This window comes from Eubalaena glacialis, chromosome 3, assembly GCF_028564815.1.
Source record: "Eubalaena glacialis isolate mEubGla1 chromosome 3, mEubGla1.1.hap2.+ XY, whole genome shotgun sequence".
Taxonomy (NCBI): domain Eukaryota; kingdom Metazoa; phylum Chordata; class Mammalia; order Artiodactyla; family Balaenidae; genus Eubalaena; species Eubalaena glacialis.
Window position 1 is genome coordinate 151,222,816 of NC_083718.1, and position 15,119 is coordinate 151,237,934.

Sequence of the window (15,119 nt, forward strand, 5' to 3'; positions counted from 1 at the left end):
TCTTTTGCAACATTTTTGTATTTCACAGTCTTAGAATGCTGCCAATGATTATGAAATTTGTAGCCATTCATGAACTTATATATTATAGTCTCTCAGTTGCAAATACATAAGTTTCTTCTTTTCAGAGTATTCTCCCTCCTCCTGCTTGGCAATGAAGTTTGATTTATTCCTGTATATACTTTGGTCAACTTTGTGAATTTTGGTTGAGAAAGAAACACAAGGAAATTCTTCCTTATCTCTGTAAGGTCATGTTAATTGCATTAAGCATAAGAATGTACATCAAAAGAAACAGATTATACTCATATTTACTCGGATTTGGTGACTCATAGAGTCTCTTTTTGTAGTCAATTTATACTCTCTAAAATAGATACAAAGGAGTTCTTAATCATCCATCTGTTCCTCCTCATTCTTGGCACAAAGTGGATTTGCAAGCATTGGGGTGGATCAGGTTCTAATTTCTTAGGTAGGTGGTTATTTTGAGGTAGGTGAGAAGCATCAGAATTGTTTGGAAAATCACATTCTGATTTCACATAAACTTTGATAGTCATGGCAAAGAAGAGTATCACAAAATAGCAAGCCATATGTGCGTGTCAGATGGCCTTAGTAAGTTTTTAAAAGTTCTAATGAATGCCATGTGGTTTTAACAGCATTTCTTTCCCTCTTTTAAACAAATAGTGGGAGAGAAATAAAAAATTTAAACGTCCTTTCCTAACAGAAAAATTTAAGTTGCTTGAATCTATGTTGAGTGATGTTTGTTTTTTAACAAGGTTGTTCACTATAGGATATTTAAAACTTTGCATGAATTAATTAGGCCTGCCAAGGCCAAGATTAGTCTCTGTATTAGTCTAATTGTTGTTAAGGCTTTAAATTTGGGGATCTCATGCATAATTGCCCCAGTAATATTACAGCAGCCATTTGCTATAATTTGCTGTGACTTTGATAGAATACTGTGATTAACCCAAATGGAACACAAATTTTGTTTTCATTGTGGTTTGTCTCTGTTCTCTCATTATGTTACCCATGGATGAGGAACCATTGAGGCAGCATGATATAATGGAAACAGCGGTCAGAGCATGATTTTGGAGCCAGAGATAACTGGTCTGAATCCTAATTTTGACATGTGGCCTTCAACAAGCTGCCTGACTGCCACTAGTCTGAATTTTATCATCAGCAAAAATGTAATAATAGTAGTATTATTTCAGTGTTGATATAAGGAACAGAGACATCAAATGCCTTTGAATGTAGTAGATGCTAAAGTAGGAGTTTATAAATGGTGGTTGCTCTTATTATTACTTTTATTATTTTTATTATCATTAGCAGCTTTATTAACATTATTATTGGAAAAATGTAGGTAGGATTGCTGTAGCCAACTTCAAGAACTGTTCCATTATCTGCTTAACAGACAGTCATTGATGAAATGAGAGACAGTCCATGGGATGTTTTCCATCATAATGAGCTCTGATTGTGGGGGGCTTTGTGATACATATGAACTGATGATATATGGATTTTTGCTTCTGGCCTTTTTTGCTTGTCATATGGGACCCCTTGTCCATTGCTCTGGCATCATTTAAGTATTGATCATTGGCATCGATCAACTTTTAAGGGTAAGGATATGTTTAATGAAGCTGATGATCTTTGACTCCTTTTGTAATTGAACCTAAACTTTAAGTGACTGGGTGTAATAAGTAAGGCTCTGCTAAGAGTGTTTTTCATGATCAACAATACAGAGTTCTTTAGGTCAAAAGGAGCTTTCCTAAGAATGATTTTGCTGTATTCCAGCAATCATCATAAGTAAAAGTAAATTTTCACATAAAAATTAATACTAAGAGAGGATTAGGGAGTGTTAGTGTCACTTGATATTATGAACTGTGTTTTCTTAGCTTATATCAGCTTAAAAATTGCAACTGAATGGATGAACCTTGAGGACATTATGCTAAGTGAAATAAACCAGTCACAAAAGGACAAATACTATATGATTCCATTTATAGGAGGTACCTAGGGTAGTCAGATTCATAGAGACAGAAAGTAGAATGGTGGTTGCCAGGGGCTGGCGGGAGAGAGGAGTGGCAAATTATTGATTAATAGGTTCAGAGTTTCATTTGTATAAGATGAGAAGAATTCTATGGATGGATGGTGGTGATGGTAGCACAACAGTGTGAATGCACTTAATGCCACTGAACTGTACTCTTAAAAATGACTTAAGATGGTAAACTTCATTATGTGTGTTTTACCACAACTAAAAAAATTACAATTTAAATATAGCAGTAGATATATATATGGCTTATTTTATATATAAAATACCATAATAAAATAAGAAATATGGAAATGTACAGGGTCACTCCTTGTGCAAACTTGTTTGGTGAGGTTTTAGAGAGAGAAGGCTTGAGTGCTTGAGTAGAGGATGATTGCTGTTGAGAGAAAGAAAAGAGAGATACAGAAAGAGAAGGTAAATGTGTTGTGTGTTTGCAAAAGAAAGAGAGGATAGTATTAGTACTTCTAAGGGCTGAAACAGAGTGGAGAGTTAGGCACTATGAAACAAGAGAGTTCATTAAAACAGGTTGCAAATCAGTGATTAAATGCCCTCCAAAGCCCACAGGTCCAGTTTACTGTGTTATTAGCCAACATAATTGGGTTTGGATGTTGGTTGTTTCTCAAAAGTAAGAATTCTGTTAAAGTAATCAAGGTCTAAAGAGGCAGCTTGTATAATAGCATCTTAATCTATGAAGGAGCCATGGGGACCACCTTATCTAGTGGTTTTAAAGTATGTTTTGGTAAGCTCTAGGAGCTCAATAGTGTATGTGTGAGGAGTGGAGGAAGGAAAAGATAAGGTATAGTTTTCTCCACTCAGGCTTTTATCAGAGTACCTCTGTTTTTATCTGTTTTACATGTTGAACTTACAGGAAGGTTCCATTTTAGGAAGGGGTTCTACAGCTTAAAAGAAAAATAAAATTTGAAGAAAACTGACCTAATTAAGCTAATCTCTTATTTTCATTGGGAAAACTGAGGATTTGGAAGGATAATTGTCTTGTCCAGAATCACTACTTGGCAGGACTAAGACTAGAAATGAGGTCTGCTGACTCTGAACTTATTCCAACTTTTTACTTTATTGCATCTCTTTCTTAAAACTCCTATAGAAAATAAGTCTCAAAATTGCTTGTAGAGGTCAGTTGTGCCTGTACAGTCATCTTGTGGAATTCTTCTAGTAAAGTAGCATTACCTTCCCCCCTTTCCTTAGGACAGTGAATTACTGTTCATAATTAATCATGAAGATTTCACGATCTTTATCAAAATGTCAAGGAAAGCTACCTAATTTTCTGTTTTAAAAAATCAATGTCCAGGCCCTTTTCAACCTCATCTGATACAGATAACTGATTAAAGGTACTAGAGCCCTTCCCCACAACAAATCGCTTCTTCGATTTCCTTTAAGGTATACAATCAATAAGTATTATCTCTTATGTATTTCTGCGTCTGTGATCCTTTGATGAAAATGCTATTTTCATCTGCTTTTTCTTTACTTTTACTTCATTAAACTTGGGCTGGATGTGTTTTGATAGCCAAATAGATAATATCAAATGTATCGTTTGGAGAGTCTGAGGTTCTTAAGATATCCTTTCCCAGCTTTGGTCTTTCAGATACATTTTATTCATTAATAACTTGACATCAGATTATACCATCTTGACATGTTCCTTTTGGAATAAGTGTTTCACTATGTCTATTATAGGTAAATTCTAAAATGATACGAGGGTATTTAGGCTTTTGGGTTGGATGGCTTGAAATCTAATAGTAAAATTGATTTTTTAATGCAGATCTTTGATGGAAAACAGATTCCACAGAGAATGGTTGATGGATGGAATGCTTTTTTCTTTGATAAAACAGAAGAACTGGTAATTTTTTCATAGTTTTTATGTTATGGAATGCTCACTGATGCATGTTAGGATTTGCATAATTTAATAATTTTACTTGGACTTGGGGGTCCATATTTTGGATAAGTATAGACATGTCTCTCTCTTCTTTCTCACCTGTAGAAAAAACGTTTACCTTCACTTGGAAAGAACACAGAAACATTAGGAGAGCTTTGGTTGGGACTGCTTCGCTTCTATACTGAAGAATTTGATTTCAAAGAATATGTAATTAGCATTCGGCAGAAAAAGCTATTGACAACTTTTGAGAAGCAGTGGACATCCAAATGCATTGCGATTGAAGGTAATCATTCAGCTGATATTAATTCAGGAACAACACGAAACAGAGCAAAACAGAACAAAAAGCCAGAGTTTTATTTGGCCAGTGAAACTGAGGGGAAAACTGAAACACATTAGAATTTGGAAGATTCTTCCTCTTGGTTTTTATCAGTTTCCACCCTTTAATCTATAATTATAAAAGAATAATTTTCTGACTTTGATGGTCTGAGTTACGTAGTGTTAAACTCTAGTTATGGCTACTAACTATATTTATGTTACAACGAGCATAATTCTTAAATAAAAAATAAAATATTTCTTTTCTAGACCCTTTTGATTTGAATCATAACCTTGGTGCTGGAGTTTCTAGAAAAAGTAAGTTTTAAATATAGAAATCCCCTACTTTTAAAGCTCTTACACATTAAGGTCTGCATCTTTATTGTTTTTCTTCTTTCTTCAATAGTGACCAATTTCATCATGAAAGCATTTATCAATGGAAGGAAACTTTTTGGTACCCCCTTTTATCCACTCATTGGCAGAGAAGCTGTAAGTTTACATAATTTGAATTCTGAATCTTTTCTTTTTCCTTATAGAATTTTTTTTTTTTTTTTTTTTTGTAGTACAAGAAACCTAATCCTGTTCCAAGTTGGTGTTAGGAATAGGGAAAGAGAACTCCATTTTTTCTTTCTTTTTAAAAAAATATTTATTTATTTATTGATTTGGCTCTGCCGGGTCTATTTGTTCTTATTGCACTTATCATAGTCTATAGTGAGATATATATTTGCTAAATTTTGTTTATTTATTTAATCTATTTGTTAAATTCTGTATCCCCCACTAGACTATATAGCTCCATGAGGACAGGGTCCATCCATGTCTGTAAGGTTCACCATCGTATTTCCAGTGCCTGTCATAATTTCTGGCACATAGGATGCATCAAATAAGCATTTGTTGAACAAATGAGGGTGGATAGTCAAGACTCAAGATCCTTTAATTTTGAATTTGAGGTTCTGCCTACTGCCTCTCTTCTGTCTCTAGAAATCTTGATGAAAATATAAACAGAGAGGTCGACACTGTAGTAATACTTTATTATTTGCTGAGGCTTCTGCTTTAATTTTGGTGTAGCCCTTGGTAAGCTGAATTAGATAGCATGGAACTAAGAGGATTCTTTTTGCCTGAAATGGGTGGTGTAGTGTCCGCCATTCCTCTTGCAAGGTCTTACTCTGGTTTTAGGTTGCTTTCTAATGGGAGGATGTCATAGTTTCACAGTGAAAGAAATGAGAAGAAATCTCAAAAGAGAAACCAGGTCTCTATTTTTGCATAATGAATATCCTTGATCTTGTTCAGTCCAGTTTCATCACTCTTTCTTGGGGTGTGGGGTAAGAAAAGCAGAAGAAGTCTAGAGCTTTTTCCCCGTGGAACATTTTTGATAGTCCTGCCTAATAGGCGGTGGGGGTGATAATAATTATAATGGAAATAAAATAACAGGAAATTTGAAACAACATAAAATTCTTGCAGGAACAAAATGTCTAACAAAAGGAAAATACAATGATAATTTTACTAACATATTAATTAAAATAGCAGTAAATGAAAAGCACAGTCAGATCACAACAAATCTCGTGATGCACTGATAAAGCATTTTACCTGAAAACAGTGGGAATTCTATTCGTGTGTGTATGTGCATATGTTTGGTAGGAACCTAGCAGTTTCGTGCAGTCAGACTTTTTAGTAAAATACTAATGTAGAGTCCTCAGTAAATTGGAAATGTGCCAATTTAGTCTGTGAATACAAAATTTTAGTAACTCTTAATTATTCAGTATGTTATAAGTAGTCCTCATAGATATCAAAGTCTTTGGTCTTGAATGTGATTTGGTGTAAGAACCAAACATCAGTTTGGAGCCTATCACAAAGGACCTGTGGATCTGCCAATCATCTTTTAATCTACTTTATTCTGTTTTAAAGTGAATATGTGGTGTTTTATAGCTTGGATATACCAGTTTAACTATTCTCCTTTGATGGACATTTAGGTTGATATCAGTGTTATAACTGATACAGTAGAAAAATAACCTTGTTACATAGTCTTTCATGCTTATATTTTCCATAGTAAAGTTTATTCTTTCAACACATATTTACTGAATTCCTACCATGTACCTATTTCTCTGCTGTGTACTGGGATTATAACAGCATACAAAGTAGATGTGTTTCATCCCCTTAGATTCTAATGAAGATGAAGGCAAGTATATTTTCTGTTCTTTCACCTTTCTTGCTCACTCGAACATTCCCACTTCAACTATTCTTCTATTCACTAGATCCTCCGACATATTGACACATTTTTTCCCAATCTATCAGCTATCTACTGTCTTCATTTTTTCCCCCATTTAAACAGATTCCCTGGTACCTCCAGCATATACCTTATATTCCTTTGTACCATTGTCCTTTTGCACCATTATGTGTTCAACCTTAACATGAACTCAGCCATCCACCGTCTCTCTATGCTTGGGCTAAGCACTGATGGAAAAAAATCTTAAAGCTAGGCAGTTTTATTTATATAGCACAACTATAAATTAATGTTCATCAGCCTCAACTGGACTTTCAATACTACCTGACATTCTTACTACATTTCTTTAGTTACCTGTGTCTCGCATTCAATAAGAACTATTTCAGATTTTATTTTACTCAAAATTCAGTACCCATTTCGCTTTGTCCCATCTTTCTTCTCTGCCTTTCTCACGCTTACATGTTTTCCCTTTGAGACAAAGATGGTATTAGATAGATAGATACTCCTTCAACTTTCTGCTACCAGATCTATAAATCTGCTTACATCTTCAGATATCTCTTCTTTTTTTAAAATTTTATTTCATTTTGGAGCATAGTTGATTAACAGTGTTCTGTTTCAGGTGTACAGCAAAGTGATTCAGTTATACATATACGTGTATCTATTCTTTTTCAAATTCTTTTCCCATTTAGGTTTTTACAGAATACTGAGCAACGTTCCCGTGCTATTCAGTAGTAGGTCCTTATACAGATACATACAGTTGGTTATCTATTTTAAATATAGCAAAGTGTACATGTCAATCCCAAACACCCAATCTGTCCTTCCCGCCGACCCTTCCTCCCAGGTAACCATAAGTTCTCTAAGTCTATGAGTCTATTTCTGTTTTGTAAATAAGTTCATTTGTATCATTTTTTAAAGAATCTGCATATAAGCAATATCATACGATATTTGTCTTCCTCTGTCTGACTTACTTCACTTAGTATGATAATCTCAAGGTCCATCCATGTTGCTGCAGATGGCATTATTTTGTTCTTTTTAATGGCTGAGTAACATTCCATTATATATATGTACCACATCTTCTTTATCCATTCATCTGTTGATGGACATTTAGGTTGCTTCCGTGTCTGGGCTATTGTAAATAGTGCTGCAGTGAACATTGTGGTGCATGTATCTTTTCAAATTATGTTTTTCTCTGGATATATGCCCAGGATTGGGATTGCTGGATGATATGGTAGCTCTATTTTTAGTTTCTTAAGGAACCTCCATTCTGTTCTTCATACTGGCTGTACCAATTTACATTCCCACCAACAAGGTAAGAGGGTTCCCTTTTCTCTACACCTTCTGCAGCATTTATTGTTTGTGGGTTTTTTGATGATAGCCGTTCTGACCGGTGTGAGGTGATACCTTGTTGTAGTTTTGATTTGCATTTCTCTAATAATTAGCAATGTTGAGCATCTTTTCATGTGCCTCTTGGCCATCTGTATGTTTTCCTTGAAGAAATGTCTATTTAGGTTTTCTGCCCATCTTTTGATTGGGTTTTTTTTTTTTTATTTTTGGCTGCATTGGGTCTTCGTGCTGCGCATGGACTTTCTCTAGTTGCGGTGAGCGGGAGCTCCTGTTCGTGGCGGTGCATGGGCTTCTCACTGCGGTGGCTTCTCTTGTCACGGAGCACAGGCTCTAAGTGTATGGGCTTCAGTAGTTGTGGCTCATGGGCTCTAGAGCTCAGGCTTAGTAGTTGCGGCGCACAGGTTTAGTTGCTCCACGACATGTGGGATCTTCGCAGACCAGGGCTCGAACCTGTGTCCCCTGCATTGGCAGGCGGATTCTTAACCACTGCGCCACCAGGGAAGCCCCTTGGTTGTTTGTTTTTTTGATATTGAGCAGCATGAGCTGTTTGTAAATTTTAGAGATTAATCCCTTGTCGGTCACATCATTTGCAAATATTTTCGCCCATTCTGTGGGTTGTCTTTTCATTTTGTTTATGGTTTCCTTTGCTGTGCAAAAGCTTTTGAGTTTCATTAGGTCCCATTTGTTTATTTATTTTTTTATTTCCATTACTCTAGGAGATGGCTTGGGAAAGGTATTTCTGTGATTTATGTCAAAGAGTGTTCTGCCTATGTTTTCCTCTAAGAGTTTTGTAGTATCTGGTCTTACATTTAGATCTTTAATCCATTTTGAGTTTATTTTTGTATATGGTATTAAGGAATGTTCAAATCTCATTTTTTTACATGTAGCTGTCCAGTTTTCCCAGCACCATTTATTGAAGAGACTGTCTTTCCTCCATCGTATAGTCTTGCCTCCTTTGTAATCGATTAATTGACCATAGGTGTGTGGGTTTATTGCTGGGCTTTCTGTCCTGTTCCATTGATCCGAATTTCTGTTTTTGTTCCAGTACCGTACTCTTTTGATGACTGTAGCTTTGTAGTATAGTCCAAAGTCAGGGATCCTGATTCCTCCAGCTCCATTTTTCTTTCTCAAGATTGCTTTGGTCATTCAGGTTCTTTTGTGTCTCCATGCAAGTTTAAGATTTTTTTGTTCTAGTTCTGTGAAAAATGCCATTGGTAATTTGATAGGGATTGCATTGAATCTGCAGATTGCCTTGGGTAGTATAGTCATTTTGACAATATTGATTATTCCAATTTAAGAACATGATATATCTCTCCATCTGTTTGTGTCATCTTCAATTTCTTTCATCAGCGTCTTATAGTTTTCGTAGGACAGGTCTTTTGTCTCTATAGGTAGGTTTATCCCTAGGTATTTTATTCTTTTTGATGCGATGGTAAGTGGGATTGTTTATTTAATTTCTCTTTCTGATCTTTTGTTGTTAGTGTATAGAAATGCAAGAGATTTCTGTGTATTAATTTTGTATCCTGCAACTTTACCGAATTCATTGATGAGCTCTAGTAGTTTTCTGGTAGCATCTTTAGGATTTTCTATGTGTAGTATCATGTCGTCTGCAAAAGTGACAGTTTTACTTCTTTTCCAATTTGGATTCCTTTTATTTCTTTTCCTTCTCTGATTGTCATGGCTAGGACTTCAAAACTATGTTGAATACAAGTGGCGAAAGTGGATATCCTTGTCTTGTTCCTGATCTTAGTGGAAATGCTTTCAACTTTTCATGGTTGAGTATGATGTTAGCTGTAGGTTTGTCATATATGGCCTTTATTATGTTGAGGTATGTTCCCTCTATGCCCACTTTCTAGAGAGTTTTTATCATAAATGGGTGTTGAATTTTGTCAAAAGCTTTTTCTGCATCTGATGAGATGGTCATATGGTTTTTATTCTTCAACATGTTGATGTGGTGTATCACACTGATTGATTTGCATATACTGAAAAATCCTTGCATCCCTGGAATAAATCCCACTTGATCATGGTGTGTGATCCTTTTAATGTATTGTTGGATTTGGATTGCTAGTATTTTGTTGAGGATTTTTGTGTCTATGTTCATCAGTGATATTGGCCTGTAATTTTTTTTTGTGGTATCTTTGTCTGGTTTTGGTTTTAGGGTGTTGGTGGCCTCATAGCATGAGTTTGAGAGTATTCCTTCCTCTGCAATTTTTTGGAATAGTTTCAGAAGAATAGGTGTTAACTCTTCTCTGTTTGATAGAATTTGCCTGTGAAGCCATCTGGTCCTGGACTTTCATTTGTTGGGAGTTTTTTATTTTATTATCATTACTTTTTAATATTTATTTATTTATTTTTGGCTGCGTCGGGTCTTAGTTGAGGCACGTGGGATCTTTTGTTGCAGTGTGCCAGCTCTATTGCGGCACGTGGGCTTCTCTCTAGTTGTGGCACGTGGGCTCCAGAGCGTGCAGGCTCAGTAATTGTGGCACACGGGCTCTCTAGTTGTGGCACGTGGGCTCTGTAGTTGTGGAGCGCAGGCTCCAGAGCGTGTGGATTCTGTAGTTGCAGCATGTGGGCTTAGTTGCCCCGCGGCATGTAGAATCTTAGTTCCCCAACCAGGGATCGAACTTGCGTCCCCTGCCTCGGAAGGCAGATTCTTTTTTTTTTTTTTTTAAATTAATTAATTTATTTATTTATGGCTGTGTTGGGTCTTCGTTTCTGTGCGAGGGCTTTCTCTAGCCGTGGCAAGCGGGGGCCACTCTTCATCGCGGTGCACGGGCCTCTCACTATCGCGGCCTCTCCTGCTGCGGAGCACAGGCTCCAGGCGTGCAGGCTCAGTAATTGTGGCTCACGGGCCCAGTTGCTCTGCGGCATGTGGGATCTTCCCAGACCAGGGCTCGAACCCGTGTCCCCTGCATTGGCAGGCAGATTCTCAACCACTGTGCCACCAGGGAAGCCCCGGAAGGCAGATTCTTAACCACTGGACCACCAGGGAAGTCCCTGTTGGGAGTTTTTTAATCAGTTTCAATTTCAGTACTTGTGGTTCGTCTGTTCATATTTTCTATTTCTTCTTGGTTCAGTCTTGGGAGATTGTACCTTTCTAAGAATTTGTCCATTTCTTCCAGGTTGTCCATTTTATTGGCATATAGTTGCTTGTAGTAGTCTCTTATGATCCTTTGTATTTCTGTGGTGTCTGTTGTAACTTCTCCTTTTTAATTTCTAATTTTACTGATTTGAGCCCTCTTCTTTTTTTTCTTGATGAGTCTGGCTAAAGGTTTATCAGTTTTGTTTATCTTTTCAAAGAAGCAGCTTTTAGTTTCATTGATCTTTTCTGTTGTTTTCTTCTTTTCTATTTCATTTATTTCTGCTCTGATCTTTATTGTTTCTTCCCTTCTACTAACTTTGGGTTTTGTTTGTTTTTCTCTGGTTGCTTTAGATATAAGGTTAGGTTGTTTATTTGTGATTTTTCTTGTTTCCTGAGGTAAGATTGTGTTGCTATAAACTTCCCTCTTAGAACTGCTTTTACCTGTTCCATAGGTTTGGGATCATTGTGCTTTCATTTTCATTTGACTCTAGGTATTTTTTTATTTACTCTTTGATTTCTTCAGTGATCCATTGGTTGTTTAGTAGCATATTGTTTAGCCTCCACGAGTTTGTGTTTTTTACAGTTTTTTTCTTATAGTTGATTCCTAATCTCATAGCATATGGTCAGAAAAGATGCTTGATATGATTTTTTTTTTAATTAACTACTTTATTTAATTTATTTTTGGCTGCGTTGGGTCTTTGTTGCTGCATGCAGGCTTTCTCTAGTTGTGAGCAGGGGCTACTCTTTGTTGAGGTGCGCGGGCTTCTCATTGTGGTGGCTTCCCTTGTTGCGGAGCGTGGGCTCTAGGCATGTGGGCTTCAGTAGTTGTGGCATGCGGACCCTAGAGTGCACGGGCTTCAGTAGTTGCAGCACGTGGACTCAGTAGTTGCAGCGCGCAGGCTCTAGGGACGCAGGCTTCAGTAGTTGTGGTGCACGGGCTCAGTATTTGTGGCTCGTAGGCTCTAGACCGCAGGCTCAGTAGTTGTGGCGTGCAGGCTCAGTAGTTGTGGTGCACAGGCTTAGTTGCTCTGCGGCATGTGGGATCTTCCCGGACCAGGGGTCAAACCCATGTCTCCTAAATTGGCAGGTAGATTCTTAACCACTGTGCCACCAGGGAAGTTCCACTTGATATGACTTTAATTTTCTTAAGTTTACCGAAGCTCATTTTGTGGCCCAGCTTGTGATCAGTCCTGGGGAATGTTCCATGTGCACTTGAGAAGAATGTATATTCTTCTGCTTTTGGATGGAATACTCTGTAAATACCAATTAAGTCAATCTGGTCTAATGTGTCATTTCAGGCCTGTGTTTCCTTATTGATCTTCTGTCTGGATGATCTGTCCATTGATGAAAGTGGAGTGTTAAAGTCCCCCACTATTGTTGTGTTACTGTTGATTTCTCCTTTTATGGCTGTTAGTATTTGCCTTATATATTGGAGTGCTCCTATATTGGGTGCATATATATTTATAATTGTTATATTTTCTTCTTGGATTGACCCTTTGATCATTATGTAGTGTCCTTCTTTGTCTCTTGTAACAGTCTTTATTTTAAAGTCTTTTTTGTCTGATATGAATATTGCTACTCCAGCTTTCTTTTGATTTACATTTGCATGGAATACCTTTTTCCATCCCCTCACTTTCAGTCTGTGTGTGTCCCTAGATCTGAAGTGGGTCTCTTTTTTGTATCCATTCAGCCAGTCTGTTTCTTTCGGTTGGAGCATTTAATCCATTTACCTTTAAGGTAATTACCGATACGTATGTTCCTATTGCCATTTTCTTAGTTGCTTTGGATTTGTTTTTGTAGGTCTTGTTTCTTCCCTTCCTCTTTTGTTCTCTTCTCTTGTGATTGGATGACTAACTTTAGTGTTGTGTTTGGATCCCTTTTGTGTGTGTGTGTGTGTGTATCTGTTGTAGATTTTCGGTTTGCAGTTACCATGAGATTTCAATTAGCAGTCTACATATAAACAAGATTGTTTTAAGTTGCTGGTCTCTTAATTTCAAATGCATTTCCAGTGTCCTGCATTTGTGCTCTTTTCTTCTCACAATTGCTGGTTTTGACATCATATTTGTGTGCAGATAATTTCCTACCTTTACTTGTTTCTAGTAGTGGCCTTTTCCACTTAGAGAAGCTCCTTTAGCATTCATTGCTAAGCTGGTTTGGTGGTGCTGAATGCTGTTAGCTCTTTCTTGTCTGTAAAGCTTTTGATTTCTTTATTGAATCTGAATGAGAGCCTTGCTGGGTAGAGTATTCTTGGTTGTAGATTCTTCCCTTTCATCACTTTAAATAGATCATGCCACTCCCTTCTGGCCTGCAGAGTTTCTGCTGAGAAATCAGCTGATAACCTTATGGGAGTTCCCTTGTATGTTATTTGTCGTTTTTCCCTTGCTGCTTTTAATATTTTTTCTTTGTCTTTAATTTTTGTCAGTTTGATTACTATGTGTCTTGGCGTGTTCCTCCTTGGGTTTATCTTGCGTGGGACTCTCTGCCCTTCCTGGACTTGGGTGACTGTTTCCTTTCCCATATTAGGGAATTTTTCAGCTATTATCTCTTCAAATATTTTCTCAAGTCCTTTCTGTCTCTGTTTTCCTCTGGGACCCCATAATGTGAATGTTGGTGCATTTAATGTTGTACCAGAGGTCTCTTAGATTGTGTTCATTTCTTTTCATTCTTTTTTCTTTATTCTGTTCCATGGCAGTGATTTCCACTATTTGGTCTCCAAGCTCACTTATCTGTTCTTCTGCCTCAGTTACTCTGCTATTGATTCCTATATATTTTACATTTTTCATTTCAATTATTGTATTGTTCATCTCTGTTTGTTTGTTCTTTAGTTCTTCTAGGTCTTTGTTAAATATTTCTTGCATCTTCTCAATCTGTGCCTCCATTCTTTTTTCAAGATCTTGGATCATCTTCAGTATCATTACTCTGAATTCTTTTTCTGGTAGATTGCCTATCTCCACTTCACTTAGTTGTTCTTCTGAGGTTTTGTCTTGTTCCTTCATCTGGGGCATATTCCTCTGCTGTCTCATTTTGTCTTGACTTCCTGTGATTGCAGTTTCTGTTCTGCAGGCTGCAGGATTGCAGTTCTTCTTGTTTCTGCTGTTTGCCCTCTGGTGGATGAGGCTGTCTGAGAGGCTTGTGCAGGTTTCCTGGTGGGAGGGTCTAGCTCCTGCCCCCTTGTGGGTGGGCCTGGGTCTTGTCCCTCTGGTGGGCAGGGCCATGCTCAGGAAGACTTTAAGCACCCTGTCTGCTGATGGGTGGGGCTGTGTTCCCACCTGTTGGTTGTTTGGCCTGAGGCATCCCAGCACTTGAGCCTACAGGCTGTTTGTTGGGGCTAGGTCTTGGGGAGGAAATGGGGTCTCCAGGAAGGCTCATGCCAATGCATGCTCACCAGAACTGCTGCTGCCAGTGTCTTTGTCTCCTCAGTGAGCCACAGCTGCCCCCCCACCTCCTCCGGATACCCTCCAGTACTAGCAGGTAGGTCTGGCCCAGTCTCTTACAAGGCCACTGCCTTTTTCCCTGGGTCCTGGTCTGCACGGGATCTTGTGTATGCCCTCCAAGAGTGGAGTTTCTGTTTCCCCCAGTCCTGTGGAATTCCTGCAATCAAACCCCACTGGCTTTCAAAGACAGATTCTTGGGGGGCTCCTCCTCCCATTACCAGACCCTCAGGCTAGGAAGCCTGATGTGGGGCTCAGGACTTTAACTCCTGTGGGAGAACTTCTGTGGTATAGTTAATTTCCAGTTTGTGGGTTGCCCACCCAGCAGGTATTGGATTTGATTTTTACCGTGATTGCGCCCCTCCTACCATCTTGTTGTGGTTTCTTCTTTGTCTTTTTATGTAGGGCATCTTTTTTGGTAGGTTCCAGTGTGTTTTTTATTTTATTTTTTTGTTGATGGTTGTTCAGCAGTTGGTTGTGATTTTGGTATTTTTGTAAGAAGGGGTGAGCTCATGTCATTCTACTCGGCCATCTTGCCGGCCAATCACCAGATATCTCTTCTTTATCAGAGACTAGTCCTTCCATATACACTCTAGATCCATTTGTATTCTCTTTACCTTAAATCTTCAACCTCTTCATCTGTGAAAAACATTTTCAAAGATGAAATACTTAAAATGTAATTGCAGATTAGCATTAACAAATGAACATTTGCCTTCTATTTTAATGATAGGGAACAGTAACTTTGAACCCCAGTTAAGCAAAATGTCTCCCCCGGAAAGTATCCTTTTTTTTCTAATTAATAAACTTATATA

The 15,119-nt window shown here is 37.8% G+C and overlaps 1 protein-coding gene across 6 annotated transcripts in view; it reads left to right on the top strand.

Moving 5' to 3' along the window:
* The window catches only part of TUT4 (terminal uridylyl transferase 4), a 142,687-nt gene that overhangs the window by 115,119 nt on the left and 12,449 nt on the right, over positions 1 to 15,119 (top strand). For all 6 annotated transcript variants that reach the window (XM_061184210.1, XM_061184212.1, XM_061184211.1 and 3 more), the window contains 4 exons: positions 3,807 to 3,884; positions 4,026 to 4,203; positions 4,503 to 4,550; positions 4,639 to 4,721. In XM_061184210.1, the coding sequence (XP_061040193.1) occupies positions 3,807 to 3,884; positions 4,026 to 4,203; positions 4,503 to 4,550; positions 4,639 to 4,721 (387 nt within the window). The remainder of the gene's footprint in view (positions 1 to 3,806; positions 3,885 to 4,025; positions 4,204 to 4,502; positions 4,551 to 4,638; positions 4,722 to 15,119) is intronic.